At 39.3% G+C, this 27665-nt stretch overlaps 1 protein-coding gene across 4 annotated transcripts in view; it reads right to left on the reverse strand.

The window, feature by feature from the left end:
- The window catches only part of LOC130082541 (disks large homolog 4), a 204925-nt gene that overhangs the window by 125592 nt on the left and 51668 nt on the right, over positions 1-27665 (reverse strand). Inside the window, exon 1 of one of the 4 annotated variants that reach the window (XM_056247412.1) lies at positions 17184-17311. The exons of 2 other annotated variants lie outside the window; for them this stretch is intronic. In XM_056247412.1, coding sequence (XP_056103387.1) covers positions 17184-17225 — 42 coding nt within the window. In that variant the 5' untranslated portion in view covers positions 17226-17311. Of the gene's footprint in view, positions 1-598; positions 790-17183; positions 17312-27665 lie in introns of those variants that run through there. One more of the 4 variants, XM_056247411.1, reaches the window with a different exon arrangement.

Raw genomic sequence — 27665 nt, forward strand, 5'->3', positions numbered from 1 at the left:
AACTTGCCCTGATTTGAAAATACTCATGTTGTATCATGCTTCTATATATGTTTTAGTAAGCCTACCTTTTCTTGTGCTCTTTCTGTGTTTTATAACTGTTTTATTGTTTGCATTTAGCTGAAATGCATTAGGCCATTTTTCTTTAGATAATATTTCATACATCTTCCCCCATATAGTGTGCACATGATGCACCGCAATAGCCTATAGGTGGACATGTGCAATAGCTTTTTGCATTACTCTTCTCTTCACGTTCACATTTTTGTTCAGTTTTGTGCTCGGCTCTTTATAATGTGTTTTATACCTCGACCTTCCGATGTGAATCTGCAAAGAGACAGATGGCTTTACATGGCATCCTGCCACACAACAAGCTTCTTCACTGTACAGTAGGCTAGCACTGCGTGTGGAATACAGTAATGTACAGTATGTCACGAATACCATGCGCGCAGACGCAAACACACATCGCTTTTTCATTCATAATTCTCATTTCGTTTCATAATTGGGAGAATTCTGTCACTAACATGGAATCGCCTTTCTGTCATCCTATCCACAAGAAAACCGAACAGAAACGGGCGCGTGCGCGTGCGCGCTCCCAGCTTACCTTACAGCCGAACATGAGCGAGAGCGTACGGTTGCTACATATAAGTTTACACTGGCACATCACCGGAGAAAAGCACTTGAGGTTCCTCAGAGGAGGGGACATCACGTCGACACCCATAGACACTAAACACACCGATTACCGGCTGCCCGCGCTCCGCTCAGCGCGTGGCCAAACACGAACCGTGATGAGTCTCGCGACCGTGTGTGCGAGCAGCGCGGTGTATTCAAATAGAGAAACGCCTCCCAATCTCTCTCTCTCTCTCTCTCTCTCTCTCTCTCTCTCTCTCTCTCTCTCTCTCTCTCTCTCTCTCTCTCTCTCTCTTTCTCTCTCTCTCTCTCTCTCTCATCCTCAAACCTGCTGATGCTGGGGATGACTGACCATGAGTGAACAACGCCGACCAGTGGCGTCACATCAGATTGGATATTTGATTCTCATTTAAAGGGTTCGTTCACCCAAAAATGACAATTCTGTCATCATTTACTCACCCTCAAGTTGTGCCAACCCTATTTGAGTTTCTTTCTTCTGTTGAACACAAAAGTAGATATTTTGAAGAATGTTGGTAACCATACAGTTGACGGTACACTGTCCAAAATCCAAACAGTTGATGGTCCCCATTGACTTCCATAGTATTTTCTTTTTCCTATTATAGAAGTCAGTGGGGACCATTAACTGTCTGGTTACCAACATTCTTCAAAATATCTTCTTTTGTGTTCAACAGAAGAAAGAAATTCATACAGGTTTGGAACAACTTGAAGGTGAGTAAATGATGACTGAAGTTTCATTTTTGGGTGAACTGTCTCTTTAAGGACGCTTTATTGGCCTGATCAAATAAAAGACAATTGTCAAATCAATGCTAATGGAATTTCTCTATATTGGAAATAAATAGTGTATATAGACTACACAGTAAAAATCTAAGTTGTAAATAAACAAAGATTATTGTATAACTATAAGTGGGGAAAAAAATACTTCTGCACTCTTCAGCAAAATTTCATGTTTTATTCAATGTTACTTGCTTATTATTTATGAAATTTACTAGCAATTTCTGAGAGAAAATTGTTTCAAATTGAATCATACAGAAATAAATGGAAAAGTTTGTGCTACATGTTTCATGTGGACTTGCATGGACATAATAATACAGTATAGTTTTAAATATAAAATTATACTGTATATAACTTAAATATAACAAATATTTTGGATATTGCCATCTTTGTGGGGACATTTTGTACCCATAATGTAGGGTTTACCGGAACCACACACACACACGCACACACACACACACACACACTAACACTTTAGCATCAGTATCCTCATAATAATGATTCATGAACGTTTGTTTCATGTCAGTGACAAATCTCACCGAATCGTATATTTCACATACAGTAACTGCAGTGTAAAGGTCTGAAGCGAGCATTACAGTTTTTCTGAATAGCTAAACACACATTTCTTGAAACTATCACTGACTTTCTCAAAACCTCAAACACAAAACCAAATTTTCACATTCCACCACATTCACAGAACCTCTGACTCTTCTGGCAAAATCAAACAATTGCCTCAAAACCATTTTATCTGCTCAAAATCAAACAATGCTCTCAGATCATACACACGTGAGTCAATATTATAAAAACTACAGATCATTCATTACAGTTTTTCTCAAATGCTAAAACACAAAAGCCAATCCTCTAAATCAAATGACCAGTTGTCTAAACACATTTACTAAATCTAGCCATCATTTTCCAATATCATAAACACATTTCACATGAAGACACAATTCACAAAACACAATCCTCCGTTCTCATAAATCTTAACACATTTTTCCTTGCTAAAACACAAGTTGCAAAAGAACTCTGCTCATATTCTCAAATGAAAGCTCATGTGATGCAAAATGCTTGCCACAGTCAGCAATATTTGAACACAATGAACACACCTGGCGTCATTCATTACACACAACGACTCAAAATTGAAGACACTTGTTGCTAATGCTGTGACCACATGTATAAAAGCAAGTTCAGAGTGCACAGTTTGCTGAAGATTACAAACAAACACAATGGATGAAGGCAGAGTCAGGGGAAGAGGAATTCGAGTCAGAGGAGGGAGAAGAGCTGGCCATGGAAGAAGAGGAGCAGGCCAACGAGGAAGAGGAGAAGGTCCAGGAGGGAGAGCAAGACAACCTCGCACCATCATTACGGACGAGATGCGAGCAACAGTCATTGACCATGTCATTGTCCATGGCATGACAATGGCTGAAGCAGGACTAAGAGTCCGTCCAAACCTGAGTAGGTTCACCGTGGCCACCATTATCAGGGCATTCAGACAACACAACAGGTATTGTCAACACATGTTTCTTTCTTTAGAGTTGAAAGAATGCCACATAGAGGTGGGAGGGTTGCCATATTTACAGTGGCACAAGAAACCCTCATTGTGGATATGGTTCGTGAGAACAACCTCATTAGACTCCGGGAGATCAGAGACAAAGTCATTGCCGATAATGTCAACTTTGAGAGCATTGATGATGTCAGCTTGGCCACAATAGACCGAGTTCTCCGGCGCCAAAAGATGCGGATGAAACAGGTCTATAGGGTTCCCTTTGAGCGCAACTCTGCGCGACACAAAGACCTACGTTACAAGTATGTGCAAGTAAGTATACATCCATGTTCACAGTACAGTTAGTGGACATACTGTGTTGCTCAGTGGCCTACAGTACTTCTGGACAATACTGTGCTACCTGATTGACTGTTGTTCTGAACACCTGTGCACTTTCACATTTTCACAGAGGATATTACAGTTGGACGCGATGGCTAGACCTCATGAGTACCTCTTCCTGGATTAGGCTGGCTTCAACCTGCAGAAACGAAGGCAAAGAGGCCGTAACATCATTGGCCAAAGAGCCATCACTGAGGTTCCTGGCCAACGGGGGGGGTAATATTACTCTTTGTGCGGCCATGGGTTTGGAGGGGCTTGTCCACCGGCATGCTGTCCTTGGGTCTTACAACACCCAACGTCTCCTCACCTTCCTAGAGGAGCATTTATGTGATCATTTGGGACAATGTACGCTTTCACAGAACAAACCAAATCAGAGAGTGGTTCACCACCAACAGTAACCACTTTTTAAACGTCTGTCTGCCACCCTACTCCCCTTTCCTGAACCCTATAGAGGAGTTCTTCTCATCGTGGAGATGGAAGGTTTATGACAGAGAACCATACACTAGAGAGAACCTCCTAAGGGCAATGGAGCTGGCCTGTGTTGACATCCCAGTGGAGGCCTTCGAAGGATGGATTCGCCATTCCAGGGCGTTTTTCCCACGGTGCCTGGCAAGAGACAATATAGCCTGTGATGTGGCCCGATGCCGCACAGTGATTGTGGTGTGTGTGTGGTGTGAATAAAGTAAATAAAAAACTTCACACCCTGATCATGTTTTCAAGAGTACTGTTGTGTGCAATAGATTCTGTTTTTGCATTGAGTTGTGTTACAGTAGTGTACATGCAGAATTTATACTCTTCATATGAAACTCACAAATCTAAATGCCTAATCCTCTGCAGAGATCTAAGAAGATCCATTACTGTAAAGTTTCTAAAAATATGCATTGGCAGTTATGAAACAAAGAACCTTCTCACAAATTGAGCATTGTGTTTTCAATTGTTTTGCTGTAGTGTGTAATGATGTGTATAGTGTTTACATTTTTGAAAGCTTCGAGCTGCTCTTTTGGTGTGAAAGTTTGAGTTTTGAAGTGAGAAGGTGTGGTTGTGTTTATGTAGCTTTAGAAAAGGGTGTTGTGTTTAGACATTGGGGAACATGGAGGAAACGTTTGTGAAATGTGTTTTAGCATTTGAGAAAAACTGTAAACATCAAAAAATGGAGAACACAGAATCCAAAGCATGCAGTTACACAAAAAAATATATTGTAACACAGTAAACAAATTTTGCAATTACGTAAAAAAGTATAGTAATGACAACTTACAGTAGTAAGGTGAATAAATGGTATATACTGGATGCACTGCAAGTGAAGTGTTGCACTGAATATTGTATTGAATGTCTGTATATTCAGCTCTTGCATACTGTGAAAATACAGTGACCCAACTGCAAAAGCCAAAAAGATTACAGTAGAAAAAACTCTAAATGAAATGCATGTTACAGTCACTCAGAAGACTTGTGCAACTGCAGAATCAGAGTCAGTGAGAGAGATTTGACATGTGTTCTGCTTCAGCTTCATGTCTTCATGTTGGGTTCAGACTTTCTCCACATCACAGACAATGTCATATCTCTGCAGGCAAAGTGAAAAACCCCTAAAGCAACATTCTCCACACCTGCTCTTCCTCCTCCTCCACCCTGTTCACCACCTCTTACATGCACTCTTCCTCCTCTCCCTCTTAAATTGTTTCCATCCATTGTAGGTATCGACATTCAGTGCAACATTTTGAGTCAGTTTTGGCACTCTAAACTGACTTGTATTATGTACAGTTGGTTTGGTCACGTCATTAGAAATAAGTGTGAACAATTGTGAGTCGTTGTGTGTAAACGATGACAAGAGTGTTTAACTTTTGCCTGTCTGTGTTTAGAGTTTTGAAACACAAGTGCATCACAGTGTGAAATGTGTTTTATGAGTGAGAATGTTTTTTTTTTAAATAGTTTTTTTTTTTTTTACTACCTGAACTTGTTTAATGTTTTACAGAAAGAGTGGTTTATTCGACAAATTGGTTTAGGCTGTTGAGAATTTGGTTCAGAGAATGGGATTTAGTGATTTAGCAGAGAAAATTGAGAAAAGCTGTAATGTGTCGCATGAGTGAACGGCGCCCTCTGGTGTCGGCCACGCGCATGGAACTGTCCATGGTTCTGAAGGCAAGTCTTCAGCGTGAGCGCGCACACTATCATTCCCAGTAAAGGCAGCGAGTTGTTTTATTTATTCACTTATTTATTTATTTTTAACCAAAAGCTCAGTTACTTAGAGATTACTAAGCACTTGAGGGAGTCGTAACAGGTTAGTCGCTCGCGTGGCGGCGCTAGAGATCCAGGTGAAAGCAGGATTGTGCATTCATCTCAGGAGCGACTGCGGCGCGAGACCGATGACGTCAGTGCACAACAGACCGCTTCACGAGGACATTCAACTGTTCACTTACACGTCCAACACACAAACACGCGCAACATGATGAAGCTGATGCATCAAGTTCACACAGTGGCCTCAAAGGTATTAGGACGTATTAAACCATTCTAATGTCTGAATGTCATTGCATTAGATAATAAAGTGCCTTTTTTTTCTTTTTTTTTTAACTAGCATCTAGTCTCAGAAGGTGTTAAGAGTAATTACAGGAGAAGTTACTCTTCACAATAACCTTGGACATGTTTTGGTAATATTTAACAACCACAAAGTATAGCCTTATACATTAGGAAACGTTAACGTTAGCAGAATAAATAGTCTTGTTTGTGGGCAGAGGTTTAAGTCTGTGCATGTCTGTTGTGTTCATGTGTATCTTTCCAATGGAATACTCAGTTTCCATGGATATCGATATGTGTGCAATAATGTGAAGGCTGCAAAAAAAAAAAAAAAAACCTCAATATGTAAAGCTTTAGGTGTAAGCAAGCAGCATAGATACGGTTGTATATAGTTCACACATGTATAGTTTGTACAGTATATGTATCACAATTTTACTAATTTAATTATATGTGTGTGTGTGTGTGTGTGTGTGTGTGTGTGTGTGTGTGTGTGTGTGTGTGTGTGTGTGTGTGTGTGTGTGTGTGTGTGTGTGATTAACATCTGTGCACACACCTGTTACAATGCATTGTAAGATAGATCAAATCAGAGTAGTTGTTTTAGCCTGTAACACTGCCTTGACTTCAGATTTTGCTGTATCAAATGTGAAAATGTTTCGTCTTTTAACCATGTGCTTTATTTCAGTAAGTTGAGCTTTACTTTCATTGAAAACATTCACAAAAATCTAACCCTTAATTAAAGTGTTTTCTTCACTTTTTGTAATATATGTAGTAGGCTATTCCACAAATATTGGCACATATTCTAATGAGTAGAAATCTGACTTCAGTATATTTCCAATCATATGTAATGTTTTTAAGTTCACCATAGTGATCAGGAACACTTGCTGTTTGACTGGGCTCTGAATATGAAGTGACACACAAAAATGATAAAAGTACATCATGCAACTTATGTTTATTCATTACTTTAACTCATCAAAATAATTTAAGCAATTTCAACGAGAGATTTTTTTAAATTCAGTTTAATATGATTGAAGTTAAAATGAACTGAATGCAACTGAACTTAAGTTTTTAAGTTGAAATAGGTGTTTTTTTAATAGTGTATGGGAAAGACCTGAGGATACAGTAAAGATGTGTGACAAAAGGTTGCTGAGCACAAATCATGAAATAGCTACACTGTAAAAAAAATTGTACTGCCTTAAATTTTTAAAGTATGTTTAAGTCATTTCAACTTAAATTACACTGAAATTACTTAAAAAATGAGTTGAATCTTGTGTAAACTTAAAGAAAGTTGAACAATTAGCTAAAGCAGTGTAAAAACACATGTTGTCATAACTTATTGATCATAGTTTTTTTTTTGTTTTACAGTGTATAGGATAATAGTTGAATTGTTGGAATACTCATTTCCACAATCTGGGCAATAATTAAAAAGTTTAGATCAACTGGAAGAGGACGTGTGTCTAAACTAACCCCACACGCACTGCAGAGGATGAGTTTGAGTTGCCAAACTAACTGTAAGCATCAAAAGTTGGAGAATTGCAGATGCTAGTTGTGTCTTGGGGTCAGAAAGTCTCCAGATCTCACCTACACTCACCTAAAGGATTATTAGGAACACCATACTAATACTGTGCTTGACCCCCTTTCGCCTTCAGAACTGCCTTAATTCTACGTGGCATTGATTCAACAAGGTGCTGAAAGCATTCTTTAGAAATGTTGGCCCATATTGATAGGATAGCATCTTGCAGTTGATGGAGATTTGTGGGATGCACATCCAGGGCACGAAGCTCCCGTTCCACCACATCCCAAAGATGCTCTATTGGGTTGAGATCTGGTGACTGTGGGGGCCATTTTAGTACAGTGAACTCATTGTCATGTTCAAGAAACCAATTTGAAATGATTCGAGCTTTGTGACATGGTGCATTATCCTGCTGGAAGTAGCCATCAGAGGATGGGTACATGGTGGCCATAAAGGGATGGACATGGTCAGAAACAATGCTCAGGTAGGCCGTGGCATTTAAACGATGCCCAATTGGCACTAAGGGGCCTAAAGTGTGCCAAGAAAACATCCCCCACACCATTACACCACCACCACCAGCCTGCACAGTGGTAACAAGGCATGATGGATCCATGTTCTCATTCTGTTTACGCCAAATTCTGACTCTACCATCTGAATGTCTCAACAGAAATCGAGACTCATCAGACCAGGCAACATTTTCCAGTCTTCAACTGTCCAATTTTGGTGAGCTCTTGCAAATTGTAGCCTCTTTTTCCTATTTGTAGTGGAGATGAGTGGTACCCGGTGGGGTCTTCTGCTGTTGTAGCCCATCCGCTTCAAGGTTGTGCGTGTTGTGGCTTCACAAATGCTTTGCTGCATACCTCGGTTGTAACGAGTGGTTATTTCAGTCAAAGTTGCTCTTCTATCAGCTTGAATCAGTCGGCCCATTCTCCTCTGACCTCTAGCATCAACAAGGCATTTTCGCCCACAGGACTGCCGCATACTGGATGTTTTTCCCTTTTCACACCATTCTTTGTAAACCCTAGAAATGGTTGTGCGTGAAAATCCCAGTAACTGAGCAGATTGTGAAATACTCAGACCGGCCCGTCTGGCACCAACAACCATGCCACGCTCAAAATTGCTTAAATCACCTTTCTTTCCCATTCTGACATTCAGTTTGGAGTTCAGGAGATTGTCTTGACCAGGACCACACCCCTAAATGCATTGAAGCAACTGCCATGTGATTGGTTGATTAGATAATTGCATTATTGCGAAATTGAACAGGTGTTCCTAATAATCCTTTAGGTGAGTGTATATAAACACAGCTTGTCTGGGGAAGGTGTCAAACAGCATCTCATGCACCTCCAGTCAGACCCAGTTACTGGAGCTTTCAGTAGGACAGGGTTTTATGCTCAAATGAGACCAAAGAAAGAAGGATAGCCGTGTAGAAAAGCACTGTGACGTATGATGGAGGATCTTTAATGCTGTGGGGAAAATGTTCTTGTTAGGATTCACATTATCATAAACTCCATCAAGTACCAGCAGATGTTAAATCTACACCCGGCTGACCCTTAAACTGGGCGCTGGTTGAATCTTCCAGCATGACAATGCATGAATTTTTTTACTTTAATTAAAGGTTAGATTTTCGTTACTGCAAAAACATTATTTATTTATAATATGGAATAACTGTATTTATATGCCACCACTTATCAAGTGCAAAAAATGTGATTTATATGCCATATACAATATCAATATTTATATGCTGCTGTCAAACTCTTCTTAGTGCTATATCTTAATGCACCTTGTAGAATTTTTTATTATATTTTTATGAGCCAGTGGAACGGGATTTCGTTCATATGCGCAGTTGAATGACTATAAAAAGCTATCTACTATATATCTATTGTTAATAAATAAAAGAGTAAGAGGAGAAATTCCAAAAACAAGTCAATTTTGCTCATATTTACCAAGGATGCTAATATTTGTGGAGCCCACTGTAAATATATTACACATAAATTGTTTTGCTTCCTTTCCCACAATGCATTGCAGAACCGAGTACTCTGCAGCTGGCAGGTAATATATTTCCCATCCAACTAAAAGAGTGGAGAAAGGGGGACTCCTTACCCTAGCCTGGAAAGCGTTGCCATGGTAACATCTGCAGGGGCGGGGATTCCCTACGGTAAGTCAGTTGGCAGACTGTATGTATATGTATGTGTATATGTGCAGCGAGTGTGTGTTTATGAGATCTCACAAAAATACACCAGATATTTAAAAAAATCGGGAAGCTAAATCTACAGACAAGGTATCAGATATAATCTCCGCATTTAAATAAGTTAGTCTAATGTATAAACACCGGGAGCAGAATTCAATATGAAAACAAACTGCTAAAATATTCATTAAAAGGATATTCTTAAAAAAATAGATGCAACACATATATGATAGATCTTATACAGGCGTTTGCTGCAGGAAATCTGCAACACATACAACATGAAAGACCAAAAGCAGCATAAAGGATGATTTATGCATAAACTCTTCTGAGTCAAACACACATGAAAATACTCACACTTCTACACTGCATTACGTCTTAAGAAATGCACTCATTTAGTAATTCATTAACACATACGTTTTTGAATGTTTGTGAAAGAAGTCTCTTCTGCTCACCAAGGCTGCATTTATTTATTATTATTATGATTTGTAACAAATTGTAACTTGAATAAGTTAAAATGTAATTTATTCCTGTGATCAAACCTGAATATTCAGCATCATTACTCCAGTCTTCAGTGTTACATGATCCTTCAGAAATCATTCTGATATGATGATTTTTCTGCTCAAGAAACATTTCTGATTATTATCAATGTTGAAAAGAGTTGTGCTTCTTCATATTTTTGAACCGTGAGATATTTATTCAGGATACTTCCATGAAAAGAAAGTTTAAAAGAACAGCATTTATTTTTTGTAACATTAAAAATGTCTTTACTGTAAAAAAAAATGTATCAGTTTAATGCATCCTTTCTGAATAAAAGTATATAAAAAAATTTACCCTATACTTTTGAATGATAGTGTAAATAGTTTTTCTAACTTTTATGTTAATAGATTCATAAAGCAGAAAGTCTCATTACGGATAGGAGGCATAAGCATCAATAACTTCGCAAAGCAAAGTTGTCACAATTGTCAACACAAATGGGTTATTTATTTCTGGGTCAAGGTTTTGCTGGTTAAGCGTGACCCCATTATCTCCTTCTGATAGATATCATAACTACAACACACTGTAAAAAGTGATAACCTGCAATTGTTACCTTAAAGTGTTATTTCTACCTTTACCCATAAAAATTGTTTTGTTGGCATAAAACAATATAGGTTGGTTCAGTTATGTTAAATAATATTTTGAACTTGATTTATGTTTAAAAAAAATTCAGCAGTTCTCTAAAATTTGACTTTTTATTTATTTATTTTTAAGCATAACATATTACATTTCATTTTAGCGTCATATTTTTCTTATTTCTGTGTCTACTACTTTTTAATTGCATGCACAGCAGCCTAACATGGTAATCTAAAAAATCTATAATAAATTCAAAATAAACTTAACATCAACTTTGGTTACACCCGAGAAAGTCATTTTTAAGGATCATATCAGTTAGCTTCTTATAACTGTGCATTTTTTACTCATCACACCATGTTGTAATGAACACATGCCTTGTTTTCTGATGTATTCAGACAGAATCAAACAGCATTCAATGCAGTCGGACTCCGCACACATGCACCGAATGTACAATTGTATATCAATAGTCAGTAGCACTGTCTGAAGTGCTGTCAATACAACTGTTACAACCATTTTATCAAATACAGATAATAATATTATATGCTTATATAATAATATAATATATACTTTAATAATAATACTTTAAAGGTGCAGTATGTAATATTGACAGCTAGCGGTTGAAATGGGTTCTCCTACGCCCACTCCTCCTCAGATTAAGGACACACAACAGGAATGAGCGCAGTTGACAATGAAAGGCGACGAGCTTTAATGTCCTTGCACACTGAGTCCGAAATTCTCGCACGTTAAAAAATAAATACGGCCTCACGTTGTCAATCACGTTTGCACACTGCCTCAGAAACTTTCGTCTGAAATAAAAACATTCTGATCGGGTTAGATTTTCTGCGTTTTTCGCATCCGTAGCAAGCATTGTGAGAGGTCTTTTGACAATTCAGAGCCACCGTACAAGCAAAACGCCCAAATCCAAAACTGTTCAGGATGGTTCACGGAAAATGATGGTCTTCTTTTTAAAATGTGGCTCCAGTATCGCTAGTCAAGCATCACACTGAGCCACAGACATCCTGAAGTAAACTTTAAATCCTGCAGCTCCTTGATAAGGAGGAGGAACTCTTCTTCCTCTCTACGCAATCTCAGGATTGGATGATGGACCCAATTTTTCCTCTTTCTTTTTCTCTTTTTAAGAAGAGAGAGGACAACAAAATCATCCTCACTGCTCGAAGACTCCATTTTGTATTGTTTCGCAAATTAACGGATTATTAGTAAGCATCGGACTCGGTGTGCAAGGTTTCTGTGTGTGATGAATTTTTAGGATGACGAATCCAAAAAAACACCTATGAAAATTTCGGACTCAGTGTGCAAGGACCTTTATACTGTAAGTTGATGATACGCTGTGTTTTCCACCAACTGGACATGTCCAGTGTCGCTTCATAGTGGAATATGGTAATGTGACTGACTATGTATGAGGAAATCTTCTATGTTCTTCAGACAAAACAACTCTGTTGTGCCTGTGAATTAATTCGCATTAAAAACTCAAATGCGATTGAGTTTTATCTTGGAGAAACCTCTCGGGGTTGCGTATGTAATCCGGAGAAGGGAATGAGACAGTTGCTGACGCTATGGGGACCCGTCCTCACGAAACCCGATGTCCGAGGCACGTGAAACTCCACGGCAATATCATTGGCCAACGCAGTGCGATGACGTCACGAGAGTGCCGGAGTGTATAAATAGGGCTTCAAACACGTCATCAAATTCAATTCGTCTGAAGGGATACGCCAGGAATGCACAAAGCATGGTAATGCAATTGAGCCCCAGCTCTCCACCACCACCATATCTGCAGTGGATCGGGCGATTGTATGGGCCGCCTGTTTGGTGCAGCGGAGGTCCCGATCTGTATATGCACAATTGGGCGACTGTCTCGGGAGATTGACTCGTGCCCTCGTCCAGGTCTTTAAGTAGGTCGGCCTGGTATGGCCTTGGCGTTCAGGGCACCACCAGCCTGACCAGACCTGACGCCGCATATGATTTGCCAACCAGCCTCAATGTTATCTGGGAAAAAAGGCAGAACTGGAGCCTTCAAAGACGAAGATGTCCCTGGGGAGAGATCCCTTCAACCCGAGGCATTCGTCCAAAACCTCGCTCACACATCCCCTCGATATTCACAAATTCAAAGGGACTATGCGAGCAGAGTACAGGTGTGTTTCCACGAACCTGCAACCTTGGTGTCCAGGACCAGGATAAATATAAGGCTCAGCGGAGCTGGAGACTTATGACCCGGCAGATATCTCTTATTTAATTGACCACGGGTGTCTTCGTGCTTCGGGCCGAACCATTCCAGTCTGAGTCGGGGTTGTGGTGCGAGTCATAAGCTCCAACAACTCATCGTATGCGGGGGCTTTTATATGAGGGGGTTTCAGTCTTGGCTTTGCTTTCTGAAACTGACTCTACTTCTAGTTCCTCTGAACCAGAAGCGGGCAAACTTCTCTCATCTAACCCGAAAGAAGCTATCTTAAAGGTTAGCGGCTTCCAGGTTGGCGAGCCGGAGAAGCGAGGGAGAATCCTTCAAGCTCCTCAGTTATAGCTTCATCTGAGATCCCCACGATCACAGTCTCCATGCTGTCTCCGCAGATCCATGACCGGAACCGTGAGGCTCAGACTCAGAGGCTTGACAAACTGTTAATGAACTAACTCATGACAAAACACAAGACTTCACAGACACAATCTCACTTCTTTGTTACACAGCAAGCACACAAGCGGCTTTCTGAAGACAAAGAAGCTGATGAAGTGTTTGCAGTCGCCCTATTTATATGTTTGGTGCGCTCATCACACTGCGTTGTCCAATGATATTGGCGTGAAGTTACACGTGCCTCAGACACAGGGTTCTGCAAGGACGCGTCCCCATCAGGGCTGTCACTTTTGTGAAAAAAATCCTGTTCGATTTTTGAGACATAAGTGTTCATTGAATCGATTGTAAAATCGATTTTCCATGTCTAAAGACGTTTTCATTTTCAACACCAAATATAGGCAAATCCACGGACAACTAACAGGCATTAGGATGAACGTAAAGAGGGCGCTTGAAACATGCACAAGTCAGCAATATTTCTGATGATTTATTGGCGTGAAGTTTCATGCACAATGACAAACAGGAGTGCAAGATTCAGGGATTGAAATTAACACCCTCCAACCCGCCAAATGCGGGTAAAAATTAACTTTGGCGGGTAACGCTGTCAAATCACTAGCCAATTTGGCTTGTTTCTATGTTTACTCACTTTGCTGGGTAAGTTCGTGTAAGACAAATCTATGCGGATTTAGCGCAAATACGCAACTCGTGATTCCTCATGATATATTAAATACAGTGTATTGCGCAGAATCTGCGCATTTCTGGCTTACTTGAACACACACACATCACTAAGCAACAAATAACGGCGCGCTTGTTCACTTGCATTGAAGTAATAGCGAATATTAAAAAGCATTTGGTTAACAGAAAAGACATAGTTATTTTCCAACATCCTACATGTTCTGTGTACTGTATTGATCTGTCCACCTAAAACACATTTTTGGTATAAAAAAAGGCCGTTAAAATCGATTCCCTATTTTCGTTTTCGAAACTTGTGTTGGTTGGTCTGATCGATTGTGCAATCGATCTTCGAATGTAAAGTGACAGCCCTAGTCCCCATCAGTAACTCATGTGTCCCTCAGAAGGGAACCATGTAAATGTCACCCTGAGAAACAACTGTTTTCCAAGTAGAGCTGTAGTTCATATGAATATCTAAACCAATATGAATACTTTCATTCTCTCAGACAATTCTCTCAATTGACCCTTCGCAGGGAGTTTGATTGACAGGCGATCTGACCAATCATAATCCGCCACCCGCCGAATCCGCCATTTTTGTCCGACAAAGCATTCAGGAGAGATAGTAGATTAACGTTGGAGGATTTGAACTTGAAAACGGTGTGTACTGACATCTTTCCGTGGTTAAAAATGATGTTCATTCATGTTTATTTGATGCTAGAAATTAACTAGAAGGAGAATGATCGGTTCACGAGCAGCTTTAACTGGGGCTCTACAGTGATCTGTCACTCACGACACATTAAAGAGCCATAACATGGTATTTATTGTTTAAATTTCTTTAAAAAATGACCAAATTTGAAAGTTGAGACTTTGTTTCATATCAAAAGTAACCTGGTCTGTCCTGTCTGTCAGCGCGTTTTCAGTGTCCTCTCTGCTCCGCGATGTATTTTTCACTGCGTGAGAACATGATGTGTGAGAGGCGTGAGAGAGGCGTGGCTTGTCGGACATAGCAACAGTAACTAAAGGGGGCGGGTCTTTGCAAACGGTCAATTCTGTTTGTAAGTCTACAACACTTTCTTCACACCCCACTGAATGACCAGTATACAACCAACTCTGTTCGAAAAACCTAGCCAGCATTTTAGGACGTCACAGACACACACTTCATCATATGCAGGGCCATAACCTGTAGACAACCCCCAATAAACAGATATGGCCAAATTGCACCAAATATTTGATATATTTAATATGATGATATACCACTCTCAGTGTTTTTAGGATTCAAATTTTTTTATGCTCAGCAGTCCAATAACACTCATCAATGTCAAAATTGATTGCAATGGCCAATCAAATGGAAGAAGGCAGGCTTTACTGTTCACAGAAGCCAAGCATGAATTCCAGTGCGACACTTAAATTACCCTGAAAGACTGCAAGGTAAGAATTACAATATAAATGTTAAATGACTGTCTTTAATATCTAGTGATGCCAACAGTTCGACTTTTTTGTCACATTTTGCGGTTATGGATTAAAAACAGCCTATATCATTTACGTGACTCAGTAATCGAATGTGGCGAGACAAGAAACATTGACAGAGCTGTTTTCTGCATATTAGGCATAACAAATATGTGAATGTCTGCATTATTTAGTTCAAATGCAATATTTTACAGTAAAATACTAGTTCTTTTACGACTATTACTTATTTTTCTTTATTCCCTTTAAATAATTGAATTTTTCACGTGAAATAAAAAAAAGATGTGCATCCCAACAGAAAGTAAGAAGGCAATTCCAGAATGCATTGTGATAAGTAAAATAGTAGAAGATTCAAGAGAACTGTTGATTATAAATATACTTATATTTCATTTAATACTGAGTAGTATTGCTAAAGTAATCCAACATAATTAAAAGACCAAATATGTGTGTGCATTGTTCTGTATTGCGTGATTTTTTTTTTTCCCAAACTCTGCAAACTCCGCCCCACTGCTGATTCGGAAGATTTCATTGGTCATGTCATTGCCGACATAATGCTAAACCAAATATTAACCCTAACCCACCCTATACCCTGACCTTAAACAATGAAATTAGCTGCAAGGTAAGGTTTGTGCTTAACTGGGCAAGGGGGAAAAATCACACTTGTGTATTGCATTGTTAGCTTAGCAACATGCTAATTGTGAATCGTGTCTCTTGTGTACTTCCCACGAATAGCGCTATTTTGTGTTAGTGCTCCAAATCCATCACTTACTGTATGATGTTTAGTTTTAGTTAACTGGAAGAGAAATACTAGCCTGGTAAACCTTTACCATACTTAAAATGGCTATTCTGGATTCTACCAGCTAAGCCTGCGTAAACCAGCCTGAAGTAGCATGGAAAATCACAGCACATGAGATACTTTAACACACGCTGGAGGCTGAATGTACAATTTAAGGGTAGGCATCTGACCTTTAACCTTCAGTTCTTTGCCTGTCCTCTGTATTGCCGACGCACTTTCTCTCCCCCTCGCTGTTTTTACAGCATTGTGCAGTAATAAGGAGGCCAATGAATATTATATGCCCACATTAGCGATGCAATTTTTTCCGAAGAAATGACCAGGGGGTAGAAAGCTTTACAGCTTGATGGATATCAAGTCAACATGCCAAACGGACGCTTTTGCCCCTCAGCTCTTCAGCTGCCATACTCACACATTTCTGTCTATTCAGCAAACTGTGTTGACATTAGAACATTTCCAAATCAGTGTATTTATATTAACAGACGTATGGTATCTTACCACACATTCACACACAAAAAAAGACACAAAACACACACCCAGTTCACTTCCAGTCATGCATGAGAGGGAGAAATAGACAGACGCAGACTTTTAGGCTGTCTAGAACACACACACACACACACACATACAAATACACAAAATGATGTCCAGTAATCTTTGTTCAAAATGTCTGCGAGCCAAAGGATTCAAAGAGCAACAAATTGCATGAACAAACAAACTGCTAATGTATTCAATGCTGTCCAGTGCATAAATGCATTTTATGGCTGCTCATCCTAGACTCGTTCTCCTTTCATCTTTCTAGCTTCATGTGCTTCTTTTGTCTCACATATAAGCACACATGTATCCACACACACACACGTGTATGCAGCCATGCTCCTTCTGTGTCAACAGGCGCACTCACACATGCATCACACCATAAATCAAGTGCCAGTTAGTCAGACAGACACGCACACACACACACACACTCACACACACTGTAGATCCACGCAGTGAATATATAAACAACACGCAACAGCAGCCCTGCACCATACAGACCGAGAACAAGACGTTTGGAAGGAAAAATGTACGTACCACACATGAGCATAGCAGAGGAAGCTTAGCACGAGCCCTCATCAGCCACAAACAACCGACCAAAAAACCCGCAATGAGGGGAAAAGAGGGATGAAAAGTGAGGGAAAGATAAGTGCCTGAACAAGTGGGTAAGAGAGAGAGAGAGAGACACAGAGGGAGAGAGAGTTGGTGTAGGTCTAGGAACACAAAGAAACCTGGCAGACTGTTCCACCTCTGAGTCACTGAACAGGTTTGTGACAGAGAGAAAAAGGAGAGAGGGTGGGAGAGATGAGAGGAGGGATATGAGAGACGATCTCACCTACGCTTTCTGGAAGATTTCCCCATCATAAATGTGCTTTACACACGCTTAAAAATAACGCTTCTTCAGTGGTTCTTCGTAGCACAGCTTCAGCAGAGAACCCTGTAGAAGGTTCCTGAGTTGGCTACTCCAATTGGAGATTAAAAAAGTTTAAAATTATTCAATTTTTACATTAAAAAAGTTACATTTATTCAAATAAACATATTGGTTAATAGATTCTTTAAAGACCCCATGAAATCAAATCATTGGATTTTTGTGATGTTTAGTTTATTAGCTAGTGAGGTCATCTTTTCATTTATTTAAAGTGCATTTTTATGTTGGTCTGATAGAAAATGATGGATTTGTTTAGTTTTTTGTTTAGTTTGTCACTAAAAACACTCCCCATTTAAAAAAGAATTAAAATAAACCATTTTGTTTGAATAGTATTTTCACTTGACACCAGAGTGTTGATGTGCAGAACATATACACATTTTTTTATGTTACATAACACAAATATGATGCATATTTTAAAAAGACATCACAATAAACATTAGGGTATTTCAAAATTGTCTTTATTTTAAGTACATAAACTAAATGAAACATTGACTATAACAAAATATTTTTATTTTTTATTTTAAAAAATTCTTCTTTCATATTATAACTATTAACTTTTGTTGATAGTGAAATTAATTTGTAAAAAGCTAAAAAATGATATACATGAAGTAACTTTTTGGCTTATGTCTAAAGAAAATATATTGATTAAGTATGGAATTTTTAATAAATAATCCCTTTACTTTTTATGAATGTTGTTATCTTTGGCAATTATATATATTTTTGATTAATTTTAAATCAAATTGAATCAAACCATAAATATAACAGAAAGAGCTGGTGGATTAAAGCAAGTTCAGGAACTAAAGATTTCATTGAAGTATCAAATGCTTGTAGGTGTCTTATCTTTGTAAATTTCTAATACGTTTTGACTCGAGTCCTTTATTATCATTATTACTATTATTAATAGACTTTTTTTTAGTAATTTAAAAAAAAAAGTAATTTTACTTTTCCACTCATACAGTATTCATTCTGTCTTTAGATTGCACACATGCTGATCTGTTTCACTCTGGAATATGCTGTTGACGTGTTATATTGTCTAAATGTATGTACAGTATATTGTGCTATATTGCTGGTTTGATTGTTCTGTTTAGATGTACGTTTAGATTTAGGCTTTGTAAAGTTTAAACAGTGTTGTTGTTTATGTTGTAATTGTTACTGGTAACTTTACAGGCTGGTCGTATGACAACATGTCAGTGCTCATCAGGGGCCAATCCACTCCATGTGGAATAAAAACTTTTTTACGTGATTCATATGAATTTTACTGTAGATACTATTTCTCAAAAGTGCTATGTATTTATGTGTGTGTAAAACATTGCTAATTAGTGCACGGTTACTGTAGTTTAAAGTCCAATTCTCATAAACGTTGCTTAATAGCATGCAAATTACTATGATTTGGGCTGTTTATTAGTACATATAAAGCACATATTAATGTTATTATTCTTATTCTGCATGACTTTATTCTACATCCCTTAATCCTACCCAATACCTAAACTTAACAACTACCTAACTAACTATTAATGAGCAGTAATTAGGAGTTTATTAAGGCAAAAGTCATAGTTAATAATTAGTTAACACATATAGGCCTAATGCAAACATTGCAACAGCTTTTCATGTGATCGAAAACTATCCCTAAAACTGTTGGAAATGGCTTAATCTGTAGAAATCATAGAACACCAGTAACTTTGAACTAACAGCTCTGTAGAAGATATTGTGTCACACCAATGGCTGACCTTTTCATCTACCATGTCCAATTATACGGTTCTGGAAAGAGATGCAGCAGGAATATATAGTTTCCTCCTGTATTTCCTAAAAAAATGTATATGTTAAAATAGGTAATATGTTACTGGCAGCTTGTAGGACTGATATTACATGAAAACGGCGAGACACTGCTACAATCGGTCAGTGGAAAGTGACAAGGATATTTGTAAGACAAAATTTTTTACATGCGAATGATTTACATGAGCATGAATGCATGCAAACAGACAAACTATTTTCATATTTAAATAAGCAACTAATTTCAACATGTTTCAATTGATGTAGTTTTTGAGCTATGTACTTTCTGGACAATTGATGGAAACAAAACCGACTTCTTTCAGCATACGTGTGTGTGTGTGTGTGTGTGTGTGTGTGTGTGTGTGTGTGTGTGTGTGTGTGTGTGTGTGTGTGTGTGTGTGTGTGTGTGTGTGTTGGTCTAATGATGCTGAGTGGCTTGTCGATGGGGGTGATAACTAATGAGCACTTCTGTAAACAAAGTCAAGCACATAAACAGTATTAAACACTCACAGAAGGAACAGTAAACTATCAGAACAAACTAAAAACAAACAAACATTGTGCCAAGCCTATAGCCCTGAGGCTTATCTGCCTTCAGCCAAACTGAAGAGACAACAGACCCCAATACAGCAAAATAAAAAATAAAGGACAAAATCAAGAAAGGGATGGGATTGAACAGGAAAGGATACAGACAGAACATGACAGGACAGGATAGGATTGCATTGCATTGCATAGTATTGGAGGTAGGATGGGATAGGATAGGATAGGATAGGATAGGATAGGATAGGATAGGATAGGATAGGATAGGATAGGATACAGGGCAGGACAGGATACGTACAAAAAAAACACATCATACTGAACAAAACATAACATGGTTGGATAGAACAGGACAGGATAGGATACGTTTGGTTTGGATGGGATGGGACGGGACAGGACAGGACAGGACAGGACAGATAAGAAACTGGACAGAACACAATACATAACATACTTGACAGGACAGGACATGGTTGGATAGGATAGGAGACAGGACAGGAAGCAGAACAGGACATGAGGGGATAGGATAGGATAGGATAGGATAGGATAGGATAGGATAGGATAGGATAGGATAGGATAGGATAGGATAGGATAGGATGGGATGGGATGGGATAGAAAAGGACAGGAAGCAGGACAAGAAGCAGAACAGGATAGGATGGGATGGGATGGGATGTCAGGATATGATAGGATAGGATAGGACAAGATAGGACAGGAAGCAGAACAGGACATGATGGGATAGGATAGGACAGGATAGGATAGGATAGGATAGGATAGGACAAGATAGGACAGGAAGCAGGACAGGAAGCAGGACATGAAGCAGAACAGGACATGATGGGATAGGATAGGATATGATAGGATGGGATGGGATAGGATAGGACAGGATAGGATAGGATAGGATAGGATAGGACAAGATAGGACAGGAAGCAGGACAGGAAGCAGGACATGAAGCAGAACAGGACATGATGGGATAGGATAGGATATGATAGGATAGGATGGGATAGGATAGGATAGGATAGGATGGGATGGGATGGGATGGGATAGGATAGGATAGGATAGGATAGGACAAGATAGGACAGGAAGCAGAACAGGAAGTAGAGCAGGAGATGATGGGATAGGATAGGACAGGATAGGATAGGATATGATAGGATAGAATAGGATAGGATATGATAGGATAGGACAAGATAGGACAGGAAGCAGAACAGGAAGCAGGACAGGACATGATGGGATAGGATAGGATAGGATAGGATGGGATAGGATAGGATAGGAAGCAGGACAGGAAGCAGAACAGGAAGCAGAACAGGACATGATGGGATAGAATAGGATAGGATGGGATAGGACAAGATAAGGGACAGGACAGGTCAGGATACAATATATACCATACTGAACAGGACAAGACATGGTTGGATAGGATGGGATATAGGACAGGGAGGAGGAAAAGAAGGACATCATGGACCAGGATATGATATGATAGGATAGTATAATATAAAATAGGATGGTACGGGATAGGATAGGATAGGATAGGATAGGACGAGACAGAATAAGATACATGACAAATACACAGGCCTACTATACAGGACAGGACATGGTTGGATAGGACAGGATAGGATACTGACATAGGATATAGTGGGATGAGAATAGTAAGGATAGGATGGGATGGGATGGGATAGGAAAGGTTAGGAAAGGAAGTGACAGGATAAAAGAAAACACAGGGTACAATACATATCAAAGTGAACCCTACAGTATACGATGATGACAGGACATGATTGGACAGGATAAGAGACAAAACAAAAATGTGTACATGAGCATAACCTTGTTTTAGATGTTTCTCCTAAAACTTCTTAGAAGAAAAAAATCTCATGAATGAATGCACTGACATACAGTATAGTCCTATAAAACGAAATTGGATAGCATAGCCCTGATATTTTGATCTTGGAAGAATTTGATGATAAATTGTTGAGATCATATTGAGATCTCTGACTTCTGAATCTGAGCAGTTTGTGACATAGTTGAGAAACTGTGAGATGAATGGGGTATTTTTCTAAAGAGAAAAAGTATGAGAAAGAATCAGACTTCAACAAAAGTCTCCATTCATCCTCCATTTAAACTCACGCTCTCTGACAGCCGAGAAACAAACCAGATTTCTCAATCTCATCTCTCAGTTGTGATGGCTCTTTTGTAAAAGCGCATATGTGCTATTTCCTGTAACTCATGACTTATGAATATGTCATACTTACGAGTATCTACGTATGAGCACGCCCACTTACAGACATTTTTGGTTATCTACCATTAGGTCATCTCCTGCCTCTCATTGTGTTTAATATGATGAATTCTCCTCTCTCTACCCTTTCAATTTATCTCTGTACATCTCCATCATGTTCTTTCTCCATGCTTGCTCATGCGTACATAAATATGATCATATGAATACACTCATACAATCTTTTTTTTTTTTTTTGCTCATTTCTATCTTTCTCATTCCTTCTCCCCCTCTCTCTATTCTCTACATGATACCCTGCCATGTTGTCATGGCAACAATCAGGACCCGAGGGCTCGGTTACTAGGCAACTCGCATCACCCATAAGAGGAACATGAAGATAAAAAGTCAGAAACAAACAAACCACGTAAATCAAAGGTTAATTCTCTCATTATTTGTACGTGTGTGTGTGTGCACTCTAGTACTTCAATAATTGTGTAATTGTTTAAATAGACACATGTTGTATTCAGATCATCAGTCACACACACTGTTCCCACACAACACAAGATCCTTCATATCACAGTGTGATGGAACTGCAACAGATTTTATGATGGTGCGTAATGTGCAGTAGCTGCATGTCACTTCCCTTAGCTATCAGACTCCAACATCTGGGTTTCCCAGAAGCTGCTTTGGGTGGGAAATCTCTTACCAAAGACTGTCAATGATGAGCCGTTATGAGGCACAATGTGTGTGTGTGTGTGTGTTGCAGGTGATCGTGGGAAGCAGTTGCTGATGCTACAGTTCCGTCCCGGGCCACTGAGTGGCAGTGCGTGACTCAGCAATACAACAGCATCCTCAGAAACACACCGCACACACTACTGATCTCTTAATTATGGACTCAGTGTGTGTGCATGTGTGTGCGTGTGCGTGTGTGTGTGTGTGTGTGTGTGTGTGTGTGTGTGTGTGTGTGTGTGTGTGTGTGTGTGTGTGTGTGTGTGTGTGTGTGTTTGAGTGTGAGTGTGAGTGTGTGTGTGTGTGTGTGTGTTTCTGTTTATATTACATTGTGAGGACCAAATGACCCCACAAGTATAGTAAAACCTGAAATTACCTACATTGTGGGGCCCAGCCAGCAGTCCCCATGAGGAAAACAGCGTATAAATCATACTAAGTAATGTTTTTTGAAAATGTAAAAATGCAGAAAGTTGTGTGTAACGGGTAGGTTTAGGGATAGGGTTAGTGTAAGGGGACAGAATATACAGTTTGTACAGTATAAAAACCATTACGTCTATGGAGATATGCCTATGGTCCCCACAAGTATAGCAAAACAAACGTGTGTGTGTGTGTGTGTGTGTGTGTGTGTGTGTGTGTGTGTGTGTGTGTGTGTGTGTGTGTGTGTGTGTGTGTGTGTGTGTGGCTGTGTGTGTGTGTGGCTGTGTGTGTGTGTGTGTGTGTGTGTGTGTGTTGTTAATTGGTGAGCATTACACTATTCAGTTGTGTCAGATCCCAAGCTGCATGGGAAGTGCTTGAAATCTATTCTGGTACGGACACCACAGTCTGGAGAAGGAAATTAGGGTTGGAGCCCAAATATTTGGAAATAGGACATTATGGCTAGAATTAATTTTTTGCTACATTTTTGTAGAAAAACCCAGTAGTGCAAAGTCACCAAAATTGATGCTAGTGTTTTTTTGGGTGGTTGCCAGGGTGTTGCTATGAAGTCGCAAAGATCTTCTGACTGGTTTTTAGTCTGTTGCTATGCAAATCTTGGATGGAGGTGGTCGCTAGGTGATTGCTTAATGGACCAGATCAAAAGAGCTTCAATGATATTGTGGTCCCTAGATGCATCTCAGGGCCCTCCTCCATTTTAAGTGTATGCTATTTTTCAACATTTTATCATCAGTGAGTCATCAGTCGCTATAATTCTCTGTGCTGTTGCTCAGAAAGGTAAAAGCACATCTCCCCTTAACAACACATATGATATTAGGTATCAATTATAACCACAGTTTCATACATTGACACAAGGCACGTTCATTCAATTCAAAGTGATGGCATAAGCATTAAAATAACGACATAAAAGTCCATTTTAAAAGCATTTAAGAATATTTAAAATAATTAATAATAAAAAAAATTAAAATGTAATTAAAATTAATAAAAATAAAAGGACATCAAAGGGATAGTCTACCCAAAATGAATATTATGTCATCATTTACTCACCCTATACGCATTTCTTTACTTCTGCTGAACACAAAAGAAGGTTTTTTGAAGAATGTTGATAATCAAACCAAACCAAAATCAATAGGTTTTGGTTCCTATTGACTTATTTTTATAAACTTATTTTTTTGTCCATTCAATGGAAGTCAATGAGAAGCAAAGAGCTTTAGTTACCAACATTCTTCAAAATACAATTTTTTGTGTTCCACGAAATTAATACAGGTTTAGATTTTGAACGAAACGAGTGAGTGATGTCAGAAGATCCAGTTTTAGATGATCTATATCCCTTTAATCGAAATAAATATTGCAGTGCTGTTTGTAAGGCAAATTGCATTATATGCTTAATCGAATAATGCACAGATACATATATGTTTTCAGTGTCTTGTGTCTGGAGTGAACACAGGGCATCCAAAAAAAAAAAAAGCAATCCTAAAAATCGAAGTTTATAGGGTTAAAAACTTTGCTGTATTTTAATTAAGAGAAGGTACACCGCCATCTTGCTCCGACTAAACTGACTTAAACTCACCTGACGTTGTTAACACGACTTCTCAACTTGTAAATACGAACTTCCCAGGACGACTTATGGTGCGTGGACGTGCTGTGGTAATTATGGTAAATACCAAAAGCCGACGTGGAAAATGCACATGAACACCCCCTCATGTGGTATTTTTCACTGGGCAGCTCGTAGAATAGTTTGATGCACGAGTAGCCGAGATGAGATAACCTTTGACCTTTTCAAAATGGCGGAGAGCAACGGGAGAGTCATGAACAAGGGGGTAATCCATCAGCCGGAAGTTGAAGCCTCGCGGGAGCCGCCATTGTAGCAGAACTTCACCTGCTGTTAGCATCCCATTGACTCCCATTAATTTTGACAGCGAATAACTTTACATCTGAGGCGTCCAAAGACTTAATTTGTCCATTATTTATTTCGAAAGAAACATGACAATGTATAAAAGGCTCCATTACTTTGTATCTTACGGTACGGCCCCGTAGAAGCCGTTTTTGTAAAAATAGGCTAACGATTGCGTCATAACCACGCAACTTTCTGTCGCACAATAGAGAAATTACCGAATAGACAGGAGGAGAAGCTCACGGGCAATCTTTTACTGTCTATGAGGCAATCGGGGGGACATGGAGGCATAAAGTCAAGGGAAAAGCCCATAGATAGAGAGTCCATAAAAGCAACGGGACAAAATATTTCAACAACGTTTTTGAGGAATTAGGTGATTTCAGATTTGTCTTGGCACAGCTACTAGAAGATTTACAAAAGTCAGACTGTCGTCAAGCTCAGTTTGAGCCGGCGCAGTGGCTCAGACATCAGACAGGAAGTGCAACAATCAGGCTTCACTTTTCTCCGTTGAAATCAATGGGGTCGCTGTGTCCATTTCTTTTACTGTCTATGGTCATGAATGGTAAAAATATGTACTATTCATGATCTAGAAAATATACAGCATATTATTTACCCTTTGAGTTTTGATAAATCATTTTCTTTCTGTAGCTGTAGTTTGTTGACTTAAGCAATCTAAAATAGTTTTAGCTAATAACAGGTCTGGATCTCCATCTTTTTACCACATTACGACAACAAAATGACTTGAACGCAACACACCGGTAAATACCAGTTCACAAGTGGAAAATATCATATTTTTCCATAGCACGTGAACGCACCATTAAATGCACCAATAGTGGACGACAACTGACGCTGCATCTGCAACGCTTCACGACGTCACGACAGAAAGACTAACATGTTTCATTTTTTATCAGTCTTCCACGACGGGTTTCGTCACATCTGTGAACTTGACCAAAAAAGGTGGCGAACGGTGGCGAACAATGCTGGCGAACAACAGCCTCGTCTCAGAAACCCGGCGGTGAGTGCCGGAATTAACATTAAGCTAACACACCGCTTTGGTAGTTTTCATAGACAGTAAAAGAAAAGTAGCGGTGCCAAGAGAAATCTGAATCATTCCCAATCCGAATCTTGCAGAGACGGAGAGCGTGAGAGCGTCTCCCTTGACTTTATGCCTCCACGTCCCCCCGATTGCCCGTGAGCTTCTCCTCCTGTTTATACGGTAATTTCTCTACTGTGCGACAGAGAGTCGCGTGTTATGACGCAATCGTTAGCCTATTTTTACAAAAACGGCTTCTACGGGCCGTAAGATACAAGGTAATGGAGCCCTTTATACATTGTCGTGTTTCTTTAGAAATTAACAATGGACAAATGGAGTCTTTAAACGCCTCAGATGTAAAGTTATTCGCTGTCAAAGTGACGCCAAAATGAATGGGAGTCGATGAAATGCTAACAGCAGGTGAAGGCTTGCTAGCCAATGGCGGCCCCCGGGAAGGCTTCAGTTTCCGGCTGGTGGATTACACCCTTGGTAGTTTGTTTACGCTCTTGTTTCCGGAAGTCCGTCGCTAGTTCCGCGTTCTCTATGACATCATGCACGTCGTTAAAGACGGCAAGTGATGATTCGGTAGGAAAGCAACATGTAGCCTGACATGTTTCTTGTCCACGACACGACAAGGTTTTTGGAGTCAAAATCGCATATTCTGACACAGATAAAAAATATTGTGTAGTCTGAACCTGGCACAACTGAAAAAATTATATTACAGTATATCCAACTATTAAATTCGTACTGTAAATGCACTGGCAAAGGAAGTATGTAGGTATCATCTGCATATCTAATGTCTGGTGCTTACTTTTTCCCTTTTTTTTCTGCTTCAGACTGTCATGCCATTATTGGAATTGGTTTTTCTATTCCGGTCTATTAAGGGATACTGTGCATCCAGCCAGTTGTTATCGCAGAATAAACCCCAACAGGGTCGCGGAGGGGTCTTTCATCCGCCTGAAGCGTTTATTCTGCGATAACAACTGGCTGGATGCACATTATCCCGCTTATTACACGGCTACTTGCCACATAAGTAAATAATTTGACATGAAATATTGATCCGAGTCGAAATTTTTTATTAGCTCTTTAAACGCAAAGCTTCCGCGGAGAGAGCTAGCGCGGCAAGTACAAACTAGACGGACATTTAAGCGATACAGTACAGTCATACTACTTATCACACGGCATTTCACCACATAAATAATTATTGGGATAAGAGATAGGCCTATTGATTTGAGATTAAACTGTTTTAAAATCATACCTGTTAATTATCTTATAATCCAGAACAGTGTACAAAACAATCGTCTCAAAATGGCAGCGGCTGCGTTTGTACGAAACAAGAGAATCATTCGATACCGAATGACGTAATTAAATAACTGATTTGAGTTTTAATATTGTATTAGCTCACCAAACGCAAAACTTAACATACCACTGGATGGCACGATTGACCAATCAGAATCAATTATTCCAAGGAGCCATGTAATATGGTATAAACTATTTAAGATTAAGGG

Source organism: Rhinichthys klamathensis, unplaced genomic scaffold (genome assembly GCF_029890125.1).
Source record: "Rhinichthys klamathensis goyatoka isolate OS25496 unplaced genomic scaffold, OSU_Roscu_1.1 h1tg000046l_1, whole genome shotgun sequence".
NCBI lineage: Eukaryota > Metazoa > Chordata > Actinopteri > Cypriniformes > Leuciscidae > Rhinichthys > Rhinichthys klamathensis.